The sequence below is a fragment of the Fukomys damarensis genome, unplaced genomic scaffold (assembly GCF_012274545.1).
Source record: "Fukomys damarensis isolate Sample0158 unplaced genomic scaffold, DMR_v1.0_HiC HiC_scaffold_27, whole genome shotgun sequence".
Taxonomy (NCBI): Eukaryota; Metazoa; Chordata; class Mammalia; order Rodentia; family Bathyergidae; genus Fukomys; species Fukomys damarensis.
Genome location: NW_022900939.1, coordinates 16,590,070 through 16,606,045, shown reverse-complemented (window position 1 = coordinate 16,606,045; position 15,976 = coordinate 16,590,070). Strand labels below are relative to the sequence as shown.

General features: G+C 41.7%; 1 protein-coding gene across 1 annotated transcript in view; it reads left to right on the top strand.

Moving 5' to 3' along the window:
- Positions 1-820: 820 nt before the first annotated feature.
- Positions 821-15,976, top strand: part of Kiaa1549l (KIAA1549 like) — a 279,081-nt gene continuing 263,925 nt past the window's right edge. Inside the window, exon 1 of the mRNA XM_033756488.1 lies at positions 821-911. Within this exon, the coding sequence (XP_033612379.1) occupies positions 836-911 (76 nt within the window). The 5' untranslated portion in view covers positions 821-835. The remainder of the gene's footprint in view (positions 912-15,976) is intronic.

The window sequence follows — 15,976 nt, the reverse complement described above, 5'->3', positions numbered from 1 at the left end:
AGTCCAGGGCTTCATGCAAGAACACACCATCGAGAATGTATATTCTCTCTGTAAACTTTTCATTGAGGCACAGCGTGCGTACTCTTCAGTGTTCATATTCCTTGTCAGTGGTCATTGGAATAGTTTCCATCCCTTAGTGCTGCTACAAATAGTCCATATCTTTTGGTGAACATATTCATGCATTTGCTTTGGGTATATAAGCATGGCATTACTAGGTCATTTCATTAGCTACTACCAAATAGCACATACTCCAAAGTATTCAAATTAATTTACACATGGTAATATGAGGAGGGTTCTTAGTTGCTTAATTTCCTCACAAACATTTTTTGCTGTTTTTTTTTTTTTTTTTTTTTTTTTTTTTTTTTGTACTGGGGATTGAACTCGGGTCCTTGAGCTTGCGAGGCAGGTGACAGAAGTACTGAGCCCCTTATTTTTTGCTTCTTACAGTCATTATTTGAAGGGGATTTCTTTAAAACATTAACATTTTCATTTAGGCCAAAGCACTGATCCCACATACAGATGAAATCCAGATTTTGCTATTTGAAAGCAAATTGGACTGTTGGGAATACTAAGAAGCGTGGATCTAGGAATATAAAATTTGTTTCTAAAAGAGGTAAAGGATGAGAACAGTCTGAGCAACAGATTTAGCCGGTGCCTGGCACCGAGAAAGGTATGTCATGAGTCACTGAAGATATTATTGAAGTACTCACATTCCAAGCACTACATGCTGAGTGTGTCTCCGTGGACAAAGCAGAAGGCTTTCACTCTTGCAGATCTTACCTTATGATTGGTGACTTTATACAACGAGTACATTCAGGTAGGGTAAGTGAAGAAGATGCAGTGGTCAAATGACCAGGGCAGTGTGTCAGTGCCTCATTCAAGAGTTGTTTTTGGCTGTGAGAAGGAGAATGGTAAGTCAGCTCACATTTGCCTTGTATATAATTTTTAATTGAGTCAGTTAATGGATAATCTTACTTTGCACCCAAATACTTCATGCATCTGTGAGAAGAATGACTTTCTCAAACCATGAAATCTTTTGAGCAAGAATAACAATTCTGTAACATTTAATTTTCAGTCTGTAGTCAAATTTTCCGAGCAGTTTGAAGAATATCTGTTATAGCTGTTTTCTCCTGTTTCAGGAGCCAGTGTTAACTCATTGCAGTTGGCCGTGGCATGCCTCTGATTACTTGTCATTCAGAGCAGTCTCCCATCTTTTTTTTCTTCTTAATGACATTGAAGTTCAGGCTAGAACATTGAATTTTTTGGATTTGTCAGCTGTTTTCTGCATGCTCTCCGACTCCTCTCTTTTCTTTAAAGGAAGCCAGGTCCAAGTCTCAATTAAGTTCAGTGTCTGTTCATTTGTTAGGACAGCTGTGGAAGCTGAGTCCTTATCAGGTTGGGGAGGCACAGAACGTCAGGTTTCCACTGTCACTGATGACACTTGGTTGAAGAGGTGACTAGCAAGTCTCTTGGTTTTGGCTTGCTTGTGCACATACTATTTCTCTCTTGCCTTACTCCCTCTCTTGTCTGTCTTGTCTCTTCCTCCTTGCCCTTTCTGTCATCACTATGGATTCATGAAATTTATTTAATAAATTGTCTTCAGTTTGTCTTTTGTTTTGTTTTTTGTTAACATAACCTTGTTAGTCTGAATGTTTCCTTTCTTCCTGGCCCAGTAAGTTGTTTTGGCTCCCATTCTTCATTTCCTGCCTCAACTCCAAAGAAGCCCAGGTTTCAGGAGACCCAGTATGTGTAGTTTTTTTTTTTATTATAAAATAAGACATAAAAATAAGTCTGTTTTTTTTTTCTTGTACTAGTGTCCAATTCTGGCATCCTGGGTGCTGCTGACCAAAATTAGTCCCTAGTTTAGCTTTAATGCTGTATTCCTCATAGCTGATTTGATTTTCTTTGGAGAGGGGTTGCTTGTCCAGCAACAAGTGAACATCTGGGGATGTGACTAATCTTGAGCCCCTCTTAGCGAGGCACAGTGACTGCCGATGATAATTGAGAGCCACACCGAACAGAGGGAAGGGGTGTGATGGTGTCAGAGGGTATTTGTGGAGGAAGTCATCTAATCAGCGCAGTGTGTAGTGCCGTTTCCCTTAACGTTCAAACTTTTGTGCCCAGTGAGTGTTGAATAGATGTGGACACTAGAGCTTTACATTATTTAGCAAATCTTAAATAGTGTTTGTATTATATCCACAGTGAAGATGGGTCTGAACCAGATGATGAGGTAAGATCAGGAACTGCAGCAACTTCACCATGGCCTCCTTCTTCCTTCTTTCACGGTTTCTTACAGTTGTCTGCTCTTCCCGCCAGCTAGAAAATCTGAATTGCGCCATTTTTATCTTGTAGACACTGTATCTTTGACACTTGCTCTGTGCCTGACCACAGTAAAATGTTAAGTGGATGAGATCAACAGTCTTGTTGAATGGAATTTAGGAGGCCCACAATTTATTATCTGCTCTGCCATAAATTAGCATGGAAACGAGGTGTGGTGGCACACACCTGAAATCCCAGCACTCAGGAGGCAGAGGCAGGAGGATTGCCATGAGTTTGAGACCATCCTGGGCTGCATTGTTCAAGACATGACTGGAATACCTAGATGTCTCGACACCAACACGTTAGGTACTATGATTTTTGACAAAGTTTGGGCTTCAGTTTCCTCATTGGTAAATGACAGAGCTTGGGATTTCAAACTGAGATCGACAACAGCTGGGCAGGGTGGGGAGATGAGCAAAGGAAGTGATGCAGACTGAGTGGGGACTGTTGAGTGTGGAAAGTAAAAGCCCCAGGCAAAGGAGTCAGGAAGACGTGGACGATGGCACCACCCAGTGTGCACCAGCCTCTAGTCTTTTGGGAAGATGAATGTTGACAGTTTAGTTTAGACTTTTTAGCATTTCAGATACAGTGTGTATCAAACGAGTTATCTGCAGGCATGAGTTGGTCTGTGAGTATCCAGTTGCTGAATTGTGGATTTCATTTCTGCTTTGACTTTGGGTAATTCACTGCTGTACCGCTGTGTTGTATTCCGGCCAGCAGGGGGAGAAAGTTCTCTAATTTTTCTTTCAAGTTTGATTTCATAAAAATCAAAAAAAGTTTTTGAAAAAGTTTTTATCTTTTTACGAGATGAAGCTGAAGTAATGGGCAGGGTAGGTTATGTCTCATAGAAGATAATATAATGTGAGAAGTTTCTAATTTTTCTAAGCATTTTTTAAAATGAGAGCATTCCAAGCTTCAGTGAATTCTTCATTTACTACTTAGACTGATGACTTATGGATCAAAGGAATGACTTCCATGCATCCATCCTTTCCTCTGTAGAGGAACATGTACACCTTCCTTGTAGTCAGGAGAATATGTGGGCCTTTTACCTCCAGCAAAAGAAAGAAAACAGGGTTTGGCAGCTTTAGAAAGAGGAAAAAGTAAGAAAAGAGCCACTCAGACCTAGACTGTACCAGTCATATATACTTCATTCTCACAACAACCCCTTCCTGTGCCAAAATTTATTTTTTACTTTTCTTGTTTTCAAATTTTGCAGAAAAAAAGGCTCTGTAGTTGCTTGATGAAAGCACCAAAAAAGCAGTGTTGAAATTTTGGCCCTTTGGACTCTGTAGCTCATGACTACATTCCCTCAATTAAATCCGGTGCTGAGCAGCAAAGACGAGGGAAGAGAGGATGAATACATATTTACTTACATGTTTGATATAAATTTTGTTGGTACATAGAATGTGGTGGCACATAATTTATAAATAATGAGAGTATTTGGCATTCTGTTATAAATTCCATATTGGTTCACATGGGATAGAATCAAAGGAAGTTGATTGAGTTTTGCCAAAGCCTTGTAACTATAGCAACTTAAAGTTAAAATGCAGCTGTGACTGGACAAAATCAGTTATGAACAAATGCTTGATTATGATGTCACAAAGAAGTTGCTCGTGTTATTGATGAATATTCTGGCATGTTCTTTTTTGTTTTATTTTTATAGTTAAGACCAAAGTCAGACAACAACTTGACTTGTTCAGCAATGACATGAGTGAATTCTTTGCTTAATCTGATGATAATTTTCAAATATTGGAAGCATATGGCATCCCTCAATTTTTTTGCTATTCATATTATATGGCTGCTGGCATGTTTATCTATCTATATATTCTTTCTTTCTCTCTTTGCACTGGTGATTGAACCCAGGGCCTTTGTTTTTGTTTTTTGGTACCAGGGATTGAACTCAGGATCTTGTGTTTGTGAGGCAGGTGGCAGAACCACTGAGCTAAATACCTGACTCTAGGGCCTTTGTATTGAGCTACATTCCCCAGTCCTTTATTAATTAATTAATTAATTTATTTATTTATTTATTTTTGAGACAAACATCTCTCTAAATTGCCCAAGCTGGTCTCAAATTTGCAATTCTCCTGCCCCAGCATTCTAGAGCTGTGGGATTATAGGCACACACCACTGTGCCAGCTGATACACATTTTAAATTTTTAATATTATCTCCACTACTTTGTCAACTGTAGACAGCCAACAAAATAATAAATCAATCCCTGACTTGCAGAGTTTACCAATTTTCATAGTGTGAATACTCTCATCACACATAATTTCCACCTTCCTATGTGATGTCACTGAACAGAGTTGGAGGGAGATATACATCATTATAGACATAGCAGACATAAAACTTAAAGAGCATACAGATAAGAGTAAGATGTATAGAATAATAAAGTAATGTTCTGTACACAAGCACCCCTCACTTTGGACAGTAGTCTAGAGCCATAAAAATGACTGTTCAAGCTGAAACCTTACAAGTGATGGAAAACTACAATTGTTCCATGACATTTAAATTTTATTGTTAATGTATTATAAAATCCCTTGCTGTTGGTTTTCAGTGTACCGGGTAAGAAAAAAATGGTAAAGCTAAGCACCCCCTCCTCTCTCTGAGGATTAAACCCAAGGAACTCTGAGCTGCATCTCCCAACTTCCCACCCTCCTTTTTAAAACTTGAAAAATTTGAGACAGGGCCTTGCTTGGTGAATTGCATAGGCTGCCATTGAACTTGCTGTCCTCCTGCCTCAGCCTCCTGTATAGCTAGGAATACATGCTTGCACTACTATGTCTGGCTGTTATATTGCTCTGTAAAAAACTTAACCTGCAATTTATGCATTGCTTACATTCTTCTTACTGTGTAACAGAGATGCATCTCTTTTATACTTTGGCAAATTGTCATATTCCTTTCTAAGTTTGGATTACCTTCTAGCATTTTATGGTTTGTGCTTTGAATGTCATGAAATATCTCTGGAATTCCTCTCATGTGAATGTTTTTTCAGTACCGTTTCCTTTCTGGTTTGTCTTCAGCTCTTCCCCCCACCCTGCCCCCAAATGGAATTGAGCTCAGGACCTTGCACTTGCCAAGCAGGCGCGGGGCCACTGAGCTACATCTCTGGTCCAGTCTTCAGCCTTTTTGTCAGAAGCACTTGGCTCACTTATGTAGCTAAGTCTGCCTCTCCTGTGTTCCCTGGCTGCATCTGCATGGTCTCCAGAAGAGTGTGTGGATCCGTGTACCCACTCACAAATACTGCTTCTATAGGATACTTTTATTGCCCACATGATCGCCTTTCATTACTTTCCTGCACCTTCATCTTTGTGGCCACTTCTCTCCTTTGATTGTCCATTTTTATAAAATGTTATATGGAATCCCAATATTCTGGGAGGCTCAGGCAGGAGGATGGTGAATTTGAGCCCAGCCTGGGCAATTTAATGACTTAGTAAAACCCTTTCTCAATGAAATAAAAAAGGGCTGGTGATGTAGCTCAGTGCAGAGGCCCTGAGGTCAATCCCTAATACCACACACACAGGCACGCAAACTAATGTGGGTCATCACTAGAAGACCAGAAAGTAACACAACCACATGCTTTGCTGTCTGTGCACTGAATAACAGGTGAGTGATGATTAAGTCATTGACAGCCTTTGCAAGAAGCAACGTGATTGTCTGCTGTTCATGAAGCACACCTATATTAGTGATTGGTGGGCTACAGGGCTAGCAGTGAAGTTTGTACATTGTGAAATCATTCATAATTGCCAAAATTTGAGCCGCATTATAGGCAGACAAATACAACTTGTTTATATTGGAACCACGTGAAGTGAGGGCTGCCTGTATTACCATTGTTTTAAATATAATTCAATTGTAAGTTTACATAATTCAGTTTTAAGTAATGATGGTGTTTAATAAAATTCCTGAAAACTCAGTAATCAACTCTTACAAGCGGGGACAAGCCAGATCCAGCCCCCACTGCAAAACTCCATGAAGTCTCAAGCAAGGTGATGCATACACATGTAATCCTAACTACTTGTGAGGCTGAGGCAGGAAGATTATAAGTAGGAGGCTAGCTTGAGCAACATGAGACTCGGTTTTCAAAATAAAATTTAAAAAGTCTGAGGATAGAGCTCAGTGGTAGTATACCCTTGGCTCCATTCTCTAGTACTGCAAATAAAAACAAAACACAACAAGTCCCAGAATCCATTTAGTACTTCCCAAGTATGTTTTTTCTTTTTTATTGAGTTTATTGGCACTTTTCAAGTGTACAGTACAGTTACACTCATCATTGGGATCTTGCACCTTTACATGATATGTCTTGGTTCTCATTTTCCCCCCATACCCTTGACCTCCCTTCACCCCCTCCACCCTCTATTTACAGAGACTTTGTTTCCATTTTTTCCTTTTCTCATATTTTTCTTTTCCCTTGGTTCCTTTTTCCTACCCTTCCCACTTCCCCTACTCTTCCCAAGTATGTTGATGGCCGGGGAGCTGTGACTCAAATTCACGGGAAGAAAGGCGTGGGCAGAACTGTCACACCAAGGCTGATACTCTTTAAACTCTGCCGAATATCTGCGTTCCAATAAGCTAACAGGTTACAGTAAGCCTACAACCTTACTGTATATCTTCTTGGTATCTATAAAGAGATGTTTGAAAATCAGTAACTTAATTAAAATGCAACATTTATTTTTAACTAAACTACATCTATCTGTCCCACTTTATTTCTTCTTCTTTTTTTAGTATATGTGCTGCTGAAGCGAGCACCCACTTTATTTCTTTTGTGAATAATGGATCGAATCTTAGTTTGCACTAGAATTTACTGCAGTAGTCAATGGCCCTAAAGTCTCAGTAGTGGAAAACAACACAGGTTTATCTTTTGCCCTTGTTATATGTTGGCCCCCGATTGACAAGTCTGCTCCTGGCTCTAGGTCACATATACCCATACTGCATGGGGCCTGGTCATTCTAGGATCCTAATTTAAGGAGTCATATATATATATATTGGCCATGTTGGCCCAGTGGAAGAGAGATAAGCAGAGTTGGACCCTTGTACTGATTCTTAAAACTCATGAGTGGAACTGGATGCTGTCACTTTTGTCACAGTACCACCATCCAGAAAACTCATGTGGCCTAATATCAGTGGAGAGGAAGGATAATCAGGGGACACACATGGTAACAGAAAGGGTAACAATCTTACAGGAAGTGAGGAGTAGGAACAAAGATGTGTTTTGTTTTTTGTCTTTGTGAGGAGACAGGAATAGCATTTCAAAAACTCCCAAAGTTCAGGGATTTGGTTTTTAAAAAATTCCTTGACATGAAGTAGATACTTAATGTTCAAAGGTCTCAATACTCCAAGTGTGTCTGTCAGCATCAGCATCGCATGAGAGTTTGTTAGAAATGCAGACTCTGGGTGATCCCAGACCTCTTAATCAGAATCTTCATTTTTAAGCACCATCCCCCTGTAATCTGTGTGCACATTAAAGTTTGTGAAATTGAATCCTAGTGGACATCACTACTGCAAACAAGATGCTCTTGTTTCCTATTCCCCTAAACCTACCTTTCCTATACCTCCAGATGTCTACACCCCCGTCTGCCATCTCTGCCTTCTCCTCCCTCTCTTCCTCCTTCACTCGGCCTTATTCACTACGCCTGTCAGACCCAACTCTGTACCTGCCTGGAGTAGACCTAGGAATGTGTCTAACCCTGATTTGCTTCCTTGCTCCTTGTCTACTCCCTTGCCTGCCCAGCCTCCTCATTATTCACCAGGGCCTCTTTCAAGAGTTCACTTCTGATCAAGATGGTAGCAGGTGAAGTGACAGGGAGCTCCTCAGGGCAAGTTAGGGGTCCAATCTAAGTACAAGGAGATGTGCAATCGAAGTGAAAGCAGTCTCAGGTCACAATCAGCTTTGGGGCAAGTTTTTGACCAGTTTCTCCAAAGCTCAAGCATCATTCTCAGCTGGGCAGCGGTGGTATTCTGAAGAGGTTGAGGCAGGATGATCACAAGTTCAAGCCCAGCCTAGGTAATTTAGCAACTTATTGAGACCCTACCTCAAAATAAAGGGTTGGGGATGTAGCTCTTTGAGAAGGCCCCGTGTTCAACTTCCAGTACCAGAAGCGAAAACCGAAGCCACACAACTCACTTCAGTATCACTTTCAGGTTAACATCTGCATCTCTTAATTTCTCTATACGATGTCCCTCATCTGCCTCACCAATGTAAACTCTCACTGTTCCTTGTACTAAACAATATTAGCAACCTGGTCTTAGGAAATGCCAGTGCATTTACAGCTGAACATCTTTGCACAGTTGAACTGCCCTCTTTCTTGCTCTCATCTTACCTGGATGTCATGTTCTGGCTCCAGGATGGCCTCCTCTGCAAGCTTCCTCTGACCTGGAAAGAGATTTACTCTCTCCCTTCATATCCTATTTGGCATAAATAATTGTTTGGTAAATTTATTTCTCTCTAGCTACATCCTGACACTTTGGAGGACATGGATTTTAGTTCACTCATCTTCATAATCCCATGGAATAGTTTTGGGTGATAGTAGCTGTGCAGTAAAGGTTTATTGACTTGAGTGGAGTGAAACTTAAAACAATGGCTTAAATCAGGCACTGAGAAGAAGTGGTGTGATCAGACTAGTACACAAAAAGGGTTCACAGGCAGGCACGTAACAGGCACCCAAGAATGGAAAATGTGATTGTTATTGTGCATATTGCCTCTAAAAGGGTGATGGTCTAGTCTGAGATATGGCAACTATCTAATAAATAGTCTAATAAAATGGAAGTGTTTTTGGCAAATGAAAATGATCATTTATTCTTTAAGGGAATGACATTGAGTGCTAGTATGCTAATACCCTTGTTAGAATCTGCATTTCTTATAATATACTTCATTATGGACCTTTTGAGAATGATAGATCTTTAACGTGAAAATTTAAACATAAAGCTCCTTTCTTTTTGTATGCTTGAGAAAGATTATATGACAATAATATCTAAGGAACGAGGTACCTCGTTCCATGTTTATTTTTTGTGTTTAAAACAGCTTTCTTGAGATAGTATTTACAGAAAGAATTCTCTATTTTTAAGCATATAATTCAATGAACTTCAGTATTTCCAGAGTTGTATAACTTTTTCACCACGATTTAATTTTAGAACATTTCTATCACCCTAGAAACGTTGTGCCATTTAGTCATTCCTCTGGTCTCAAGCCATCACTGATCTACTTCTTATTTCTTTGGGTTTGCCTTTTTCTGGATATTTTATATAAATGGAATCACAGAATACATAACTTGTGATTGGTTTGTCTCATTTTTCCATAATATTTTCAAGGTTCATCAGTGTTATAGCATGTGTCAGTACTTTGTGCCTTTTCATTGAGGAATAGTATGGTGTTTTACCAAATTAGTTCATTTTTTCACCAGCTGATGGATATTTGGGTTGTTTTCCCCTTTTGGTTATTGTAAGTAATGCTACTACAAATATTTGTATAGATATATATGTGTGGACATGTGTTTCTATTTGTCATGAGTAGATACCTTGACATCTTGGGTAGACATTCCCAGATTTCTAGAAGAGATATGAGGTACTGAGTTTCAAACTTTTTTCAAGGTTACCAGCTCTTAGTGGTGGACTTAGGGCTTGAAGTCAGATTGTAAATTATTGAGATTTTCAATGGCCATCCTAGTTCCCACTCAACTGTGCCTAAGAAAAATGCTTAACACGGTGAAGGACAGAAAGAAAAAGAGAAACACTAAAAGTGAGCTAGTCTCATGGTACCAAAGGTTAGACCATGTCCCTGCTCTGCAACTGGATGAGCCCTAGAAGCAACTGAAATACTAGTGAGACAAATTGGCTCTTGATAACTTAAAAAAAAAAAGTTTCTTTCTACCACTGGAGGATTTAGAGGATAATTAGGTAGAACCTGGGGGAGTTGAAACACCATCAACGGAAATCAAGTTCAAGTCAATGAACACTGAGTTTCCAGCTGCAGTGGGAACCTCTGTGAAGACTGAGATAAGCCTCACCCACCCAGGGACTGGCAGCCAGTCTGCCTGGGTGCTGTCACTATCTTATTGGGCCTGTTGTCCTTGGCTCTTGGGTCAAGCTTGGGACACTATTCCTAGAAAAATAAGTTGAGATATAAGTGACAATGACACCAAGTCACCCACATTTCTGCAGCAAGTTCTTCCCCCTGTTCACTCCTCAGTAATTTGTACTACATCAGGGCATGTGGTCTTCCTGAAACATAAAAACACTTGCAATTCCTCTGCTCAAAACTTTCCCGTACCTCCCTATTGCCCTCTGACATCGTTAATTCCACTGTGCCTTTTTACCCTCTGGGGCAGTTCCTGTCTGCCAGGCACCCAAAGGACTGGGAACTAGGATTGGCCATTGAAAATCTCAATAATTTACAATCTGACTTCAAGCCCTAAGTCCATCACTAAGAACTTGAAAAAAGCTTAAAACTCTGTACCTCGTATCCCTTCTAGAAATCTGGAAATGACTACCCAAGGCACTTTTCCCAGGGTCAGGACAGTGAGATGCTGAAAAGGACCCCTATGTGCTCCATCCCAGTTACTTGGAATGATAGAAAAATACAGTGAATGTTTAAATTTTAAAAAAATTTCTTACAGTAAATGACACAGTACTATTAATCCCCCTCAACATCCACCCATTTCTTTGAAGATGCTCTGTTGTTCTTACCACTTTCTGAAGTAGTTCTGTAAGTTCTTTTTTTTTTTTGTGGAGACAGGGTTTAGCTATATAGTTCATGCTGGTCTTGTACTCACTATGTAGCCCAGGCTGACCTCCAACTCACAGAGATCCTCCTGCTTCAGTCTCCTGAGTGCCAATATTACAGGTATGTATTACCACACCCAGTAGGAAGTCCTTTTTCCTGTCTTTAGCTGCACTGTTGTGGCTGTCTTGTTGTCTTGAATTAATTCAAAATGATTAACTTTCATTTTCATTTTGACTTTGGGGAAGAGCCAGAAGTCACAGGGTGAATAAGGTGGGCGAGGTCACTGTAAATATTTTTATGAACCTGCCTTTCCACTGGATGGTCCTTGACAGCAGCGTTCATTGTATGCTTTTTTAAATCATACCTGATAAAGATTCACAGGAGAGAAGACGTTCACAACTGCTTCAGAAAGTGGCAAGAATACTGAAATAAATGTATTCTAAGTGAAGGGGAGTATTTGAGGGGAATGAAGGGAATGTGTCTTTTTTTTTGTAGTAAACTTTTCAACTCAAACATTCTGATCACTCCTTGTATATCTTGTTTTCTTTCTTTCTTTCTTTCTTTTTTTTTTTTTTCAGTACTGGGGATCGAACTTGGGACCTTGTACTTGTGAGGTATCTGTTGTTTTCTTAAGGTTGTGGGAGGCAAGGAAAACCACGTTAAAATTTTCATTTTCAATTTCTTCCACTTCGCTTTTCAGTATGAGATCTATGAATTGTCTGAAATGTACTCCATGGCACTATTTGGGTCACCGTGGTTTAAAAGGATGCTTTCATTCTGTAACATGGCATGTGCTGGGTTGCCCCTCAGCACCCTCCACGCCCTCCTGTGAGCGCCAGCATCACTGTATGTTTACTTCTGTGCCCCACTGACTCTGAGATCTCCTCTCAGCGAGGGTGGGGGCAGAGGCTTGTTCAGCACAGAAACTCTAGGACTCAGGACAAATGCAGCCCCATGAAAGGAGGCCTTGAGTGTGGAACTGCAGGGTGTGTCAGCCCCGAGCTGTTTCTCTAGTGCCCAAGCAAGGAGAAACGACAGCCTCCTATAAGAAGAATGACAGCAGAGGCCCAGGTAGTCTCTTTATTCACTGTAATAGCAGAAATTTCAGGGTCTGAAACCACTGACCAGAGACTGATCTTTCTTCTCTGCCTAACAAGACACCTTGCACAAAAGACACTGATTTTTAATTTTTAGTAGTACATGTTTGCAGTACACAATGATTACCATTGCGGGCAGTTGGTCTGAGTGCTAACGCACCTTAATTCTTCTTTTTTTTAGGTTTTTTTTTTTTTTTGAGACAGGGTCTCACTATGTAGGTGAGACTATCCTGGAACTCACTATGTAGCCCAGGCTGGTTTTGAACTCACAGCGATCCTCCTGCCTCAGCTTCCTGAGTGCTGGGATTACAGGTGTGCGCCACCACGCCCGGTGATCACACCTTAATTCTTTATACTTCCCTTTTCCTCCCTATGAAACTGATTTTTTTTTTTTAAAAAAAGACACTGAGATGTTTTATTTATTTATTTATTTGGTACCGGAGATTGATCTCAGGCCCTTAAGATTGCAAGGCGGGTGGTGGAACCATTGAGGCAAATCCCCAGCCCAAAGATGCTGATTTTTTAAAAAGCTGTATAACAATAAACTTACGCACAAGGCAAGTCCTAAAGTCCTAGTTAGGTAGACTAAAATGAACAAAAGCATTTATGGTTTAAGAAGCTGCAATTGTCATATAATATATAAATAAGATTGATTGAATGCTTAGTCTGTGTCAAGCATACTTCTAAATGACTGATGTGTATCAACCCAATCCTTAAAACAACTCAGTGAGGGAGTTACTTTGATCTTTCTAGTTTTATAGATGGGATTTACTGCAACTATGTGACTTGCCCAGAATTATACAGTAAGTGGATGGTATAGTCTGAATTTAAGTCTACATTAGTCTGTACATTTGCTCACCAATCAGGGAGCTATCAATCAAAGACCTCACAGAGCTTCCTGCTGTGGCAGAAAGCCCTTCCAGAGTTGTTCCCACTGGATGAGGATGGGGTACGAACTGGGTGACAGCCTTGCAGGCTCCCTGCACTTACCTCCAATGTGGTTCCTTTGTCTCAAAGCAGGGCGTCTCCAAGGCCCCTCTGTGCCTCTCACTGGATATCTTGCCCCTTCCTGTAAAATGCTGAAAATTTTCATTTCTTTCTACCTTGCCATTTGCTCTGCCTGGCAAACTTCAAATTTAAGTGTTTCCTGCTTCATCTGTCCTCTCCCTCCTGGGAGAAACAGCCAGCCGTTGCCCATGGCAATGGCAACCTGCACATATGTTTATTGCATACTTACTCAGTTTCCGTAGACCATCGCTGGGCATGCCTGTTCAATCACAGGACTGTGGGCTTCTTCAGGGTCAGGGCTGTCTCTCCGGCGGCTCCAGGCCAGTCAGTCTATCACCAGTATCACTGGAAACTGAAAAGCAACTTCTATCCTGTCCAAAAAATGGTGATGGGAAAATGCCATTGAATCGCAGAGGAAACCTTTTTGAAATGTGCACTTGCTGGCTCTCAACCGTATGGCCGTTTCCCTTCCTCCTCTCTCCTCAGTCTCTAATCGCTCATGGAGAATCTGCCAGTGGTTGAGTCTTGCCTGTCTTGCTTCACACACAGCTCTCTCCTCTCCTGGATCTTTTCTACCTCCGAGGGCGGCATATCTCTGTCCCTTCTGTGCGAATCCCGCCAGCTGCTTACAAATGTGGCTGCTAGCAGGTCCATGTCCTTCCATCAGACCCACCTTTGTGCCCTCAGGGGTAAAGTCAGAGTCTGCTGATTTCCCTTCCTTTTTCCCACTAACTCCTTTTGGGGACACGCTCAAATGTGTCCAAGGCCATCTACAAATTGGCTTCAACATTGCTTCTCCTTTCTATCTCCTACTTCTCCTTAATTTGAGTTCTAGGGTGTGAACAAGCAGCCCCACCCCTCCGGGCTGCGTTTTCCTGCCTCCCTCCCCATGTCTGCTTAACCCACTGCTCTCCCGATGGTCCTCAAGGCCTCCAGCAGCTCTCCAGGCCTGCGTGTGTCAGCCTGGACCGCCACTCTCATCGCCCCTGTCTCCTTGTCTCTGGGGTCACTGTCACCAGTCTTCTCATCTCACGTGCTGCTTGAGTCACCACTGTGGGCTGGCTTCTTCCTTTGTTTCCCAAATTAATTTCATGTCCCGCTTTATTGCCTCAACTGTACAGCAAGTTTCTTAATACAAACACAAGTAACAGAACTAATTTTCTTGTTTGTTTGTTTGTTACTGGGGATTGAACTCTGGATGTTGTGCTTGTGAGGCAGGGGGCAGAACCACTGAGCTAAATTCCTGGCCCAACAGAACTAATTTAAAGAGCACTGATAATCCCAACCCCAGAAAGGTAAGACCTGAGTATCCCCTATCTGAAATGCTTGACACTGAAGAGTTTTGTTTGTTGGTTGTTTTTGGATTTTGAAACATTTGTGTAAAATTTACTGTTTGAACATCTCTCTCCAGTTTGAAAATTGGAGAAAGGAAATGCTCCAAAACTCCAAACTTTTTGAGAGTGATGCTCAAGAAATTTCATATTTTGGAGCAGTTCAGATTTTGGATGAAGGCTGCTCAACTTGTATTATATTTCAGTAAATCTGACGTTCATTATAGGACACATCTGACTTCTGAGAAGTTAGCATGTGGGAAAAAAACACATGTCTTTGATGAAATATGGTGTTATTTCTATCCTACTGAGCACAATAAATGAGTTTAAATACTTTTCCAAGCCCTCTGGCTGGTGTGCTGTGCCTTGAACATACCAGGCTGGCTCTGCTGTACTCTTTTGGCTTTCCTGTTCCCTACTCTGAAATGATTTTCCAGCATAACTTGGTCCCTCACTTCCTTCTGGTCTTTAATCAAGTGTTACGTTCTGCATGCCCGTAATCTCAGCACCTTGGAAAGCTGAGGCAGGAGAATCACAAGTTTAAACCAAGCCCTGGCAATTTAAAAGACCTAGTGAGACCTTGTTTCAAAATACAAAATCAGAGCTGGAAATGCAGCTCAGTGCCAAGGCCCCTGGGTTCAATCCTCAGTTAAAAAAAAAAAAAGTTACCTTCTTATTGAGGCCCCTCTTCACCCAATTTAACATTACAACACCCCCACGCCTTTCCATTCTTTTAGACTAGGTTTTCTTAATGGCATTTATCACTGCCTGGTATTCTATTAGTTACAGGGATTTTGTTCATGGCCGTTGTCCCGTGTCTGGAACAGGGCTTGCCACATAATAGGTAGTATTGCTGGATGAGTGAATACTGTTGGGTGAGCTTCGCCAGGTTGGAGGTGCATGGTTTTCCTCACTTGTGTGCTTAGTACTTAATGTAGCTGCCAAACAGTGGGTGCTCAAGAAATGCTTATGGACTGGATTGTAGGAAGCACCTCAGAACTCGGTAGCTTGCTTAAAGCCATCTCCCCGGCAAGAATGGGAGCAAGAGGGCAATTCAGTTGACTCCAACCACTGGTTCCCTCGGTAGTGGCTGTCCAAATCTATTTTGGACGGAGGGATTCCTGCAGGAACGTCGGTCGCCCTGGTCTTCCCAGTGCCCAGCGCATTGCTTTGCACGTGTTATGGCTGTAACACATATTTAGGATGGGTTTTAAGTCAGCGTTCATTACATTGCTTCGGGTCCTCAGGGGTAAAGGGCATGCAGAAGTCCGCGGGCAACAAGGGCACAAAGCGCTCCCGCCCCCCACCAAGAGCGGTTCCAAAAGCCAGGCCGAATAGCGTGCTGGCCGCTTCAGCACGCTGACCATGGCCATGTACACTCGGCTTCCCGGGTCAGACGACCTCTCCCGCCGACCTTCCCCACTTTAGGGGAGGGACCGACTGGGAAGCCAGGCGAGGGAGGCCCCGGGGCGGACCTCCGCGGTGCGGGAGTGGCCGCCCGCTCGGG